Source organism: Prionailurus viverrinus, chromosome E2, assembly GCF_022837055.1.
Source record: "Prionailurus viverrinus isolate Anna chromosome E2, UM_Priviv_1.0, whole genome shotgun sequence".
NCBI lineage: Eukaryota > Metazoa > Chordata > Mammalia > Carnivora > Felidae > Prionailurus > Prionailurus viverrinus.
In genome coordinates, this window is record NC_062575.1 from 3,895,902 (window position 1) to 3,908,122 (window position 12,221).

At 50.2% G+C, this 12,221-nt stretch overlaps 1 protein-coding gene across 1 annotated transcript; it reads left to right on the forward strand.

Annotated features, from left to right (window-relative positions):
• The first annotated feature begins 747 nt into the window (after positions 1 to 747).
• On the forward strand, positions 748 to 11,347 carry LAIR1 (leukocyte associated immunoglobulin like receptor 1). Its single transcript, XM_047836706.1, has 11 exons — positions 748 to 792; positions 3,825 to 3,915; positions 4,294 to 4,329; positions 6,575 to 6,856; positions 7,015 to 7,065; positions 9,233 to 9,271; positions 9,561 to 9,671; positions 9,769 to 9,811; positions 9,899 to 9,936; positions 10,103 to 10,155; positions 10,702 to 11,347. Exons 2-11 carry the CDS (start codon positions 3,882 to 3,884, stop codon positions 10,846 to 10,848), a joined length of 834 nt encoding a protein of 277 aa, XP_047692662.1. The 5' UTR covers positions 748 to 792; positions 3,825 to 3,881; the 3' UTR covers positions 10,849 to 11,347.
• The last annotated feature ends 874 nt before the right edge of the window (positions 11,348 to 12,221 follow it).

The following is a 12,221-nucleotide window of genomic DNA, read 5'->3' on the forward strand; positions in this document are numbered from 1 at the left end:
AAAACTTTCCAGGAAGCTGAGTTCTCTTCTCTGCCCAACGTGGGTAAGATCAGTACAGAGCGAAAACCACTCACTGTTATGGAGGAATCCTCACTTGCAGACGACCTAACCGCGGTGTTGGTACCTACCACACCACACCCCATGCATTTTTTTTTGAAATTGAGGTGCAATTGCTGAGCAACATTGTGTGAATTGAAGGCGAACAAGGGGTTGATTTGATACATTGCGGTGGTAGCTAACTAGCCCATTGTTACATACTTACCATTTATTTCCTCTTGTGGGGCAAACAGATCTAGTCTCTCAGCAGGTTTAGAATACAATTTAGAATTGTATTTAGAACATTTAGAATACAATTGTGTTGCCTCTAATCGCTGTCCTGTGCTAGGCCTCCAGGGTTCATTTATCTACTCAGACAAGTATACACCCTTTTTTTTTAAATTTTTTTTTCCAATGTTTTTTAATTTATTTTTGGACAGAGCGAGACAGAGCATGAACGGGGGAGGGGCAGAGAGAGAGGGAGACACAGAATCTGAAACAGTAAAATATACACCCTTAAACAACTTCTCCACCAATGCCTTCACCCCCAACAGCAGCTAACCACCATTTCCACTCTGGTTTTTCATAGAATTTTTCTCTTTCTTTTTAAACAGTGTAATGCCCGAAGTTCCGAAACCTCCCACAAAAGTCCACCAGAGTCGTAAGTCAAAGCCAAGCGGCAAGGGTCGTTTATTGCAGGTTCGAACCTGGTCCTCCGCGCACTCGTCGCCGGTGACGCAAGAGGCCACGATCAGGGTTGGTACAGCGCTTTTATAGACAGAGACAAATAGCACAGGGGAGGTTTCAGATTATGAGGGGCCTGATTAGTTGATTTTAAAGTAAGGACATTTGTTGTTCTCTGATTGGGCGTCCTTTGTCTGTCCTTTGGCGGGAAGGCTTTGTCCGTTACTTGTGGCGGGAGAAAAAAGGGGGAAGGGGGAAGAGGGTAGGCTAGGTGAGGAATGTGCTAAGCAAGCAGGTTTACAGAAGCGAGAAATGCCGGTTAGTTTATGTACAATCACTCATTCCATCACATATCAGACTACATTTAGGAAGGTTTACAACCCATTCTACGACACAGCCGGTTACATTCAGGAAAGGCCTCACAATGCTCGTAGCAAACAGCAAGCAAAACAGACTTCTCAGCAATTGTATTTCTTATCAAAGATCCATAATAAGCAGAAAAGAGAACTTTAGCTTTAGACTAAGGCAGGGCTGTCATTTGGATTTAAAGCTGTTCTTTTCAAACAGAACTCCTCTTTCAATCACATTTCGTGTTGCATCTTATGTCGTTGTATTTCTGTGGACTTTTGCCTTTGCAAGCTCCCAGGTTTATGTTTAATTTACAAAGGTTGTGTATATATCTGAATCTATTAAAGGAAAGGTCAGTCAGTACCGTGGGAGGGTCCAAGGGAGGATTCTGTCGGAAGATGTGCTGTGCTAATCCTGAAGTGATCCTTGACATAAATATTCTCCAGTTGGGGGTCAAAATCTTAGAAGAATACAAAGGTTGAGGGGTTTTCTGAGAGCATTGAGGGATGATAGCTATGCATCACCTTCCATTAAAACAAACAAACAGGGGCGCCTGGGTGGCTCAGTCGGTTAAGTGGCTGACTTCGGCTCAGGTCATGATCTCACGGTCCGTGAGTTCGAGCCCCGCATCGGGCTCTGGGCTGACAGCTCCGAGCCTGGAGCCTGTTTCAGATTCTGTCTCCCTCTCTCTCTCTGCCCCTCCCCTGTTCATGCTCTGTCTCTCTCTGTCTCAAAAATAAATAAACATTAAAAACAAACAAACAAACAACAGACTCAGGATGGCAAACCTGATGGACCCTCTGACCTCAGTCTTCGGAGAGGCCTAAAGGTATTGATACTTAGAGCCGTTCCTATTCTAAGTAGACAACCCACTCCCACACCCTCCCTGGGTATTTGCAGTGCAGGTATGTTGAAAGTCTGAATTAGGATCCAACCAGGAAAACAGAAACTCTTCTTTGTATTTAAAAGACAGAAAGAGGGGCACCTGGGTGGCTCAGTCGGTTAAGCGGCCGACTTCAGCTCAGGTCACGATCTCGCGGTCCATGAGTTTGAGCCCCACGTCGGGCTCTGTGCTGACAGCTCAGAGACTGGAGCCTGCTTTGGATTCTGTGTCTCCCTCTCTCTGGCCCTCCCCCTCTCATGCTCTGTCTCTCTCTCAAAAATAAAGAAATGTTAAAAAAGATTAAAGAAAAAAAAAACGTATTCTCAGCGGCCCTCAGAAATGGGTGTGTGATTTCACTGCACTCTTGTGACTAAGTGGAAGTTTTTGGACTCTGGCTTAGCAAAGGGAGAGTCTCCCCAGACTCCTCAAATGGGGTGACCCCATGGTCTGCAAGGCCATGGAGATACCGTCAAAGTGACAGCCTAACTCTGGGGAATCCCAACTCCCTTTAGTTTCTGACTGCCTGGCCTCCACATCATTTTCATTTCCTTAAGGCATTTAGGAAGATTCTTAAGATACTGTATTATGCACTTTTAGGCTTTTAAAAATAATTATTCTATTTTAAGACGAAACGTTGGTCCATAGACTTAGTCTGACATTTTGATGGAAACTCCAGGATATTTGCTGTTTACTTATTAAGAATTCTGGGGCTAGGCAAATTCAGGGTTAGTTTAGCAACTCAGGGATCTAGGGCAGAGGATCCTAGATCTCGTGTGCTTCTGTCCCAGTTGTTTCTGTGTTGTGTCCAAGCTTGTTGCCTCATGGTTGTGAGGTGGCTGCTGTGGCTCCATCTATCACATCATCATGATACGGTTGCCAGTGAAGGACAGGAGTAAAGGGGAAAAAGGTCTCATGAGACCCTCCATTATTAAGGGAGAAATAGGATTCCCAGATATTGTGATATATTCTCCTGTATTTATTTTTTTATTATTTTTATTTTTATTTATTTTTTTTTGGAGAGAGAGAGAGAGAGCAAGCAAGGGAGGGGCAGAGAGAGGGAGTCACAGAATCTGAAGCAGGCTTCAGCACAGAGCCCCCACGCAGGGCCCGAACCCACAAACCGCGAGAGCACGACCCCAGCCAAAGTCAGATGCTTAACCCAGGAGCCCCATGATATTCTCTCCTTTAAGTAGCATCGGCTACACCTGGTCACGGACCCCCCACTCTGCCCCAATGACTGCCAATGGGAGTGCTAGATTGTCTTAACCCAAACTCGATCCCCCACCCCCACCCCGTCCCCGGCCACAGCCCCGAGCCTGAGGTCTGCCTTTGGATTGGTTCCAACCCTTCTGCATTTTCCATGCACGGATGGGCGCCCTACCTGTCCCTGCTTCCAACGACACTGGGGGGAAGATGGGGAAGAGAACTCGTGTCAACAGGATATTTGTAAAGTTCCCAACCCCTGACTGAGAATGTAACCGATGCCACAAAATTAAATACTCGGAGAGGATTTCCAGCTTCCCATTTCACAGATGAGGAAATGTCATGCAGTGGTGTAACTTGGCCCGAGAACACATGGGTATTCTGTGGCTCCGGCCCGGGGACTCGGGTCGGCCTGTCGCACAGATCCACACTCTGCCTTGTCCCAGAGCTCGAGGATTACGTTCTCACCCCAGGGGTTCATCTGGGGAGGAGGTCAGCCCTCATCCGAGCAGAGCAGCGGAGAAGCATCTTTAGGAGGCCCAGGCCCTCGTTCTGTCTCATTGGTGGGAAGAGTGGGAAGGACATGCGAGCATTCTTCCCCTTTGTGGGAGACTGCTGATGTAGAAACCCCAAGACGTGCCCCAGCTGACACATCCTGTCCCCTTGTCAGCGTCAGACTCCGTCAACCCACAGGCCCCAGGACGGTGCAGGCCACAGGGGTCTGGACATGTGTCCCCGTTCCACCACCTTCCTGGCCCTCGGTGAGTCCTGGAATGTAGGCAAAGGGTTAGAGGGACAGAGGAAGTGGGGGGGGGGGACAGAGCCTTGGGGAGGGGGTCTGCTTCCCTTCCCAGTCCTCACTCCTGTCCAGAAGACTGTGGGACTCTGGGGGAGCAAAGTGGATCCCCCCGGGGTCTACACCCCCTGCTCTTGCCCCGACCTAAGTCAGACCACGCAGGTTCAGTCCTAGAAACGGGTTCCCGGGTGTGGAGATAAATTCAGACTCATGAGCAGCTGGGGGAGAGAAGAGGGGAACTGGGGCTTGTCTCGAGACTATTTCAGAGCAAGAAGAAGGATGATATCGGCCCCCCCGAGGAAACCAGGGGCGGGCATCTCTCTCACCAAAGCCTGTCTTCCAGCGCTCTGCCTGGGCTGGGTGCACCTCACTCAGGAAGGTGAGTCTGCTCCCCATCTCCTCTGCACCCCAGAAGGCAGCTCTAGACTGAGGGCGCTGACCCTGGTAGGACACGAGCGGAGGCCCTGAGACTTATCCTGAACCGCAAGCAACCCCAAACGTATGACCCTTGCCACGTCTCTCTCTATTCTCCACCTGTGCTCCTGACAGAACCCCCCCCACCACCACTCCCCGCCGCAAACAATTCAAACCCTGCAGGACCAGGCTGAGCCCACAGGCTCCCCCACACCAGCCCAGACCCCCCTCAGCATCCCCTGGGCAGAGAACAAGACGGCCACCAAGGGCAGAGTCCCAGACCCCATGCTTGATTCCAACTCCTTCACCCTCAATAGAGAACACATCACCCAGTGATAGGATTTGACACGGTAATTTTAAAGTTTCACTTACATTTTTGGAATTTGTCTTTCGTATATATGTTTTTTATTTTGGGGTGAAATGCGGACAAGTATTTGATCAGTGTCTCTGTACGTCCTGCCCTGAGAGGGCAGGGATCATGTGTCTCTCATGTTTGTGGAACCAGTGGCACATGGAGGGCATGTGTCCATGGATAGGTATCATAGAAGGGAGGGAGGGAGGGAGGGAGGGAGGGAGAGAGAGGGAGAGAGAGGGAGAGAGAGGGAGAGAGAAAGAAAGAAAGAAAGAAAGAAAGAAGAGAGAGAGGAAGAGAAAGAAAGAAAGAAAGAAAGAAAGAAAGAAAAAAGAAAGGAAGGAAGGAAGAGAGAGAGAGAGGGAGGGAGGGAGGGAGAGACAGAGAGAAAGAAAGAAAGAGAAAGGAAAGAAAGAAAAAAGAGAGAAAGAAAAAGAAAGAAGGAAAGAAAGAAAGGGAGGAAGGAAGGAAGAAAGAAAGTAAAGGCAGTTAAATGAGCAAATAAACCTCCCTCAGCTCCTGCCTCTTTGAGGGGTTTTGTAACTTTAACGTCACCTTCCTGTTTCAGGGCTGCAAACTCCCCTTCCCCTGCCTCCAGCCTAGTTGAGGCAGATGAGGTTTTTCAAGAACCTTAATAACATGGAAGCAGAAATTAGGCTTAGATGAGGGTAGAAAACACAGAGGAAACCCAGACACAAGCTCCACAGAAGGCTTGCATCGTGTATATATACAGATATATGTATAGACATATATTTTTATGTTTATATATATGACATATGTAGATATATTCAAGTCTAACGTATTTATATATCTATACATAAATATAAACATACAACTAATGATGCAAAATGTAAAATTTCAGATCTATAAATTTAAATATATTAGGATATATATTTACCTTTATATTAAATACACAATATAGTTGGTATAATAAAATGCATGAATTATTATTACATATGGATACAGTATACAGCATTACATATTATATAATGTCATATATTGTATCACATGTTATGTATTGCTATAATTTATATATGTAAGTGTCAACATAAATACATTGTGGGGTGCCTGGATGGCTCAGTCAGTTACCTGTCCGACTTCGGCTCCGGTCATGATCTCACGGTCCGTGGGTTCGAGCCCCGCGTCGGGCTCTGTGCTGACAGCTCGGAGCCTGGAGCCTGTTTCGGATTCCGTGTCTCCCTCTCTCTCTGCCCCTTCCCCGCTCATGCTCTGTCTCTGTCTCTCAAAAATAAACATTAAAAAATTTTAAAAATAAACACATGCCATCTAATAGTAAATGTGTATAATTGAGATATAAATCATATATATAGCTTACCTACAATAAGTAATTTTAAGTTACAATTACAATTATTTATATCGATTAAATTATACATATATAATACATACATACATATACCTGTATACATGTATAATTGTATATATACATATCTAAGTTAAAACAGAGTTTAAAATGTGTATTTATATTTATTATATAAATTTTTATATTTATTATATAAATTTATTATATTTCTAGTTTACATACTATATATCAGAGCAGGCTGGGAGGCCAGATGCGTCTGCCACAAACCGCGGCTCCCTTCCTGCCCACGGCCGCTTTCTGGGGGGACCCAGGGGGCTGGGATGGAAACAGCAGAGAAGGATGACCGTGTCGTGTGTGGGGACAGGGGCACAGAGTCAGGACGAGGAGGGTGGTAATGTTCCAAAGGACTGTGATTGACGTTTGCGCAACTCTGTGACTTTGCTTAAGAGTGACCTGAGCGTGTCACAGGGGTGAATTGCGTGTTAGTGTGAGTCCCCCACAAGTAGACCCTGAGAGCCCGCTCTGTTTCCTCGCAAGGGACCCTGCGCAGGCCCTCCATCTGCGCTGAACCGGCCCCTGTGGTCGCCCTGGGGCAGCGTGTGACCATCGTGTGCCGGAGCCCTGGCGGGTTTGACGCGTTCCGCCTGGAGAAGGAGGGGAATGCCTTGAAACCAGATGTGACGGAGGCACCGCCGGGCGAGACGGAGGCCAGATTCGACATCATCGCGCATGAAGGGATTGAGGGGAAGTACCGCTGCGTCTATCATAAAGACGGCACCTGGTCGGACCGCAGCGCGGAGCTGGTGCTGGTGGTGACAGGTGAGAAGGTCTCCGCTCGGCCCTCGGGTTTCTCTGGGACCGCGTGACGGCCAGATGGGGCCCTCGGATGGATGCTCAGGGTACAGAGGGGGCGGGCTGAGCGGGACAGACCCTGGGGCCTCCACAGAGCTTGGGTCCTTCCCCTGCCCTGCTCACAGAGACCCCTGGAAACGTCAGCTCCCCGCCACTACAGACCTACAGCTCACCTGGTGAGTGACCTTGCAGGACCTCGGGGAGGGCGGGGCGGGGTGGTGAGGGGGCGGGCGGAGCTCCGCGCCGGGCCGCGGCGCCGGGCTTGGATGAGGGACTGGTAAGACCGCAGTGCCCCCTGCAGGGCACCGGGACACTAACTGGTTGAACTTTGTGCCAGGGGCTATGAAAGCGGCGGGTGGGAGGCATCCCCCTGACCTGAGAGCCCCCCACTCGTTTAGTGTACAAAGCAAAGCAGTTTCATGCCCCAAAGCAGAAGGCCCTGAAGGGCTGGAACCAGCCCAAGGCTAGGGGTGGGGGGACCCCCTTCGGGGCAGAGTTCGACCGTTGGCAGCTTTGCAAGGGACAGTGGTCCGGAGGGGCAGAGGGACTGGCCGCTCGTCTTCCAAACTCGGTCGCTGCTGGAGGGAATGGGGCTCCGCATTAGGTCACAAGAGTGGCGTTAGGTCACAGAGGAAGAGAGACCCCCAGAATCCTACGTCGCACAGGGCATCGCACATCGCCCCTCTCTCCCATCTCTTGCCCTGAAGACTGAAGATCCACCGTGCGGGGATCAGGGCTGAGAGCCCAGTCCCACGCCCGCGGTGAATACCCCAAACCGTGCGCGTCACAGTTTCCTCGTGTGCAAGAAGGGTCAATAAAGGCACGGACGCGGGAGCGCGGTTTCGGGGATAGAGGGCTTTGTGTGCACAGCGCACGCGCTTAGGTCAAGGCCTGGCGAACCAGACAGGCTGGGGACGTGCTGGTCTTGTTACATTGAGGAAGCAGTTCCTTCTGGTTAAGTGTGCACCCGACACCCACCTGCTGAGCGCTGGACGCATGCCGGGCGACGAGGAGAAAGGGTCCCTGCGCTCCCAACCTCAGTGGGGAAAGTTAACCAGAATGAGGAATGGAAATATGTGTATGTACATTATATACATTATACTTAATGTATTTACTTTGTGTATATCATATATAACGTAGCTATATTTAAGTATAATGTACCATATACAATGTATCTATATTTAAGTATAATGTATCGCTATATATAAAGTATTTATATCTCTCTATATAAATATAAACATACAACTTACAATATAAAATTTCAGACCTATACATTTAAATATATTGGAATATATTTCTAACTTATATATTAAACACAAGGAATATAATTAAAATTATAAAATACATGAATTAATCATTACATATTAATATAGTATACAGTATTATATATTATATAATGTCATATATTATGTGTTATGTATTCTATGATTTATATATGTAAATCTCAACATAAATAGGTGTCATCTAATAATAAATCTGTATAATTGAGATATAAGTCATATATCTCACATGTTCTAAGTAATATGCACAAATGAGAGTATAAGTCATATATGTTACATGGTCTAAGTAATTTTAAACGATATATAATCACAATTATTTATAGCAATTAAATGATACCTATATAAGTTAAAACACAGGCTTTAAAATGTGTATTTGTATTTATTATATATTAGAGCAGGTAGGGTCCTAGATCATGGACCCAGGACAGAGTGTTCAGGGAGGGAAGCTCCAGGAGTGGAAGTTGAGGACTCAGCCTCCGGGACAGCGGGAGGGAGGGGGCACTGTCCAGAAGAGGGGACACAGGGGCTCCACCCTCAGCCAGGATGAGCCCAGCAGGACATACAGCTCATGCACCAAACCCAGGCCTTGCTGGTGCTGGATGGACAGGCCTCAGGGGACATCAGGACGCGGAGTCTCGGTCTCTTCACTCCCAGGAGGAAGGTGCCACCCCCATGGGGGCTGCTGTGAGAAACAGAAGGGTGGGAATCCAGAAGGAGGAGAGCCAGGGGAGCACTGTCCCACAGAGCCCACGGCGGGAAGGCCATGCCTCGTGTCTGCACCCTCCAGCAAGGTGTCATTAGCCGGGTGTGGCCACTGAGCCCCTGGAACGGTAGCCAGAGCAGCTGGGAATCTGGCTTTCATTTATTTAACTTGGATGTCAGTGCAAATAGTCCTGTGAGGGTATCACACTGGACAGCACAGATGTAGGGCATTCCCATCCCCATGGAAAGTTCCATGGGTTCGTTCCAGAGGAGCGCCCTTGTGGGGGGGGTGGGTCAGGAGGACTCAGCCTTCTCTGTCCAGCTTAGGCCTCTGACCGTGTGCTCGATTCCTCCTTCCTAGGGGACACACAGATGCGTGGGGATGACAGTAACAGCCCAGGTGAGTGAGGGGGGTGGAGGAGCAGGACCCGGTGTGTGCTTCTTGGGGAAAGAATGTGCTTTGGTTTTGGCCGTATTCCAGGCCTGCCAGTGCCCTGTGGACAGAGGACCTGAGCACTCAGGACCCTGGTTTTGTAATAATGCTTCCTATGTCACAGAACTGTTATGAATTGGAGACGTTTTATACATAGGTGTGCACGTGACAAGCCCCCAGCAAACATGGGGTATGCGGTAGGTGCTCCATAAATGCACGCTGCTGATAATCCGGTTCCACCTTCCCTGTTCCCCAGACCTGTCGACAGAGCATGTGTATATTTTCGTTGGGGTCTCTGTGGCCTTGTTCCTTTGTCTCCTCCTCCTGGTTCTCGCCTTCCTCCATTGTCAGCGTCGGAAAAAACACAGTAGGTCTCAGGGAGAGGTGGGGTGGCCTGGGGAGGCTGTTTGGGGTGTTGGGGAAGAAGTCCTCTCTTCTTAATTCACACCCCTGACTGTCCACAGGGCTCCCCGGCAGCCAAGGTGAGGAGCAGAGGCCCCAGGAAAGGTGAGGCCCCTGAGACTAACCCCGGCCTCCCTCCCAGGCCCCTGCCTCCAGGGGGCCCCCCAGTGCTCACTGTACTTTCCCCCACAGGGTCAGCCCAGCTGTTGACCTTCTCCAGAGGACACCAGGTAAAAGGACAAGGAGGAGGGACAGGCCAGGGAGAGGGAACGTTTGAGAACATTCCAGGATGTTCTAGATGGAGCGCATGGTGAAATTCGAAGCTGTGGGTTTTCAGGCAAATTGGCCTTCCGAAACCCACCCTAGAGACCTGACCCCTTGTCCTCTCCCCTCCAGATCTGGCAACAGTCGGCAGACTTCCCGAGAAGGACAGGGAAGCACCCAGCTCGGTAAGTCCTTGTATCCAATACCTACCTACAACCCCAATTTTAGCAGCTCGGTCAACAGTTTGGTCACAGTACCTTTCTTTTTTTTTTTTTTTTTTTTACCTTTTATTTATTTACTTATTTTCACATTTATTTATTATCGAGAGACAGAGAGACACAGAGCATGAGCAGGGGAGGGGCAGAGAGAGAGGGGGAGACACAGAATCCGAAGCAGGCTCCAGGCTCCGAGCTGTCAGCACAGAGCCCGACGCGGGGCTCGAACTCACGAACTGTGAGATCATGACCCGAGCCGAAGTCAGAAGCTCAACCAACTGAGCCCCCCAGGCGCCCCTGGTCACAGTATCTTTTGAGGCCTCCCCTTGGAGGTGGCATGGTCTCACTCTGTCATATTCTACCGCTCACACAGGCCAGCCCTGATTCTAAGTGGGAGGGCACTGCGCAGTGGTGACCCCAGGAGGTGGGGTCACGGGGGTCACCTGGAGGCTGGCCACTAGGCTCCCCTTCCCACCGGCCCGGCCGCCCTAACTCACCCGGGTCTCGCTGTCTCAGGCCCCGCCTGCAGGAAGCCCCCAGGACGTGACGTACGCTCAGTTAGACCACCAGATCCTCGCACAGAGGACAGCCCAAGGCACGTTCCCACGGTCCACGGAGCCCACGGCTGAGTCCAGCACATATGCATCCCTGGCCAGACCCTGACTCCGGACCCACCTGGCCTCTGCTGCTAGAGACACGGGAAGTCACTCCTGCAGAAGCGTGAGGCGGCCATTTGGAGGGCTTCCCTACAGAATCATCCCTTTCTGGAAAGCCATGCGGTCAGCTCTCCCGGAGGCCAGAGGTGCACTCAGGAGACTCCTAATCAGCGTCTAGGAGGTTCATTAACCACGTGGTCCCTCCGAAAACCAACTAGATGCTCGCAGAGAATGTGGAGCACTTCATTTACAAACACCCAGAGCTACAGACCCCTGGCAGTTTCCCGAGACTCAGCTATGGTCCCACGGTCACCCACAGGTGATTCCAGATGTGTCCTGTGTGTCCCCACCTGCCCCCAGAGGCTCTGATTTACTCGTCTTCCAGAGTTCAGTAGTTGGCCCTGAACCCAGGCTGTACTTGGGCAGCTGATCGCTGAGACCCTGTTTTCTGGATCACGCTTCATTTTGTTCGCCAATAAATGTTTTCACGGGCCCAGCCTGCAGCAGCCCCGTGTGAGGAAGCAGGACTCACGGTAACTTGGTCCTAGTGTCTGCCCCCAGCTGAGAGCAGGAAACAAGACAAAGGGTGAATCCGTGTCTTCTGAACCGAGTGTCCCACGGAGGAATGAGGGAGACGTCTGAGGGGACGTGTGCCTGAATAAAAGTGCGGATGATACAGCCCCACCCCCCCACATGCACATGACCACGAATGCACCCACGTACACACGTGCACACACACATGCACACAAGTACACACAGACACCCCACACGCACATACACACAGACACACACATGCACCCACTTACACAGGGACACGCACACATGCACACACGTACATGCCCACAAATGCACCCACGTGCACACACACACACACACAGACACAAGTACACACAGCCCCACCCCCCCCACACACATACACACAGACACACACACATGCACCCGCTTACACAGGGACATGCACACACACATGCCCACGAATGCACCCATGTATACTCGTGCACACACACACACACACACAAGTACACACAGCCCCACCCCCCCCCACACATACACACAGACACACACACATACACCCGCTTACACAGGGACATGCACACACACATGCCCACGAATGCACCCACGTACACTCGTGCACACACACACACACACACACACACAAGTACACACAGCCCCCCCACATGCACATGCCCACGAATGCACCCACGTACACACATGCACACACACACACACACACACACACACAAGTACACACAGCCCTACACCCCTCCACACATACACACAGACACACACACATACACCCACTTACACAGGGACACACACACACATGCACATGCCCACAAATGCACCCACATACACACATGCACACACACACGCACACAC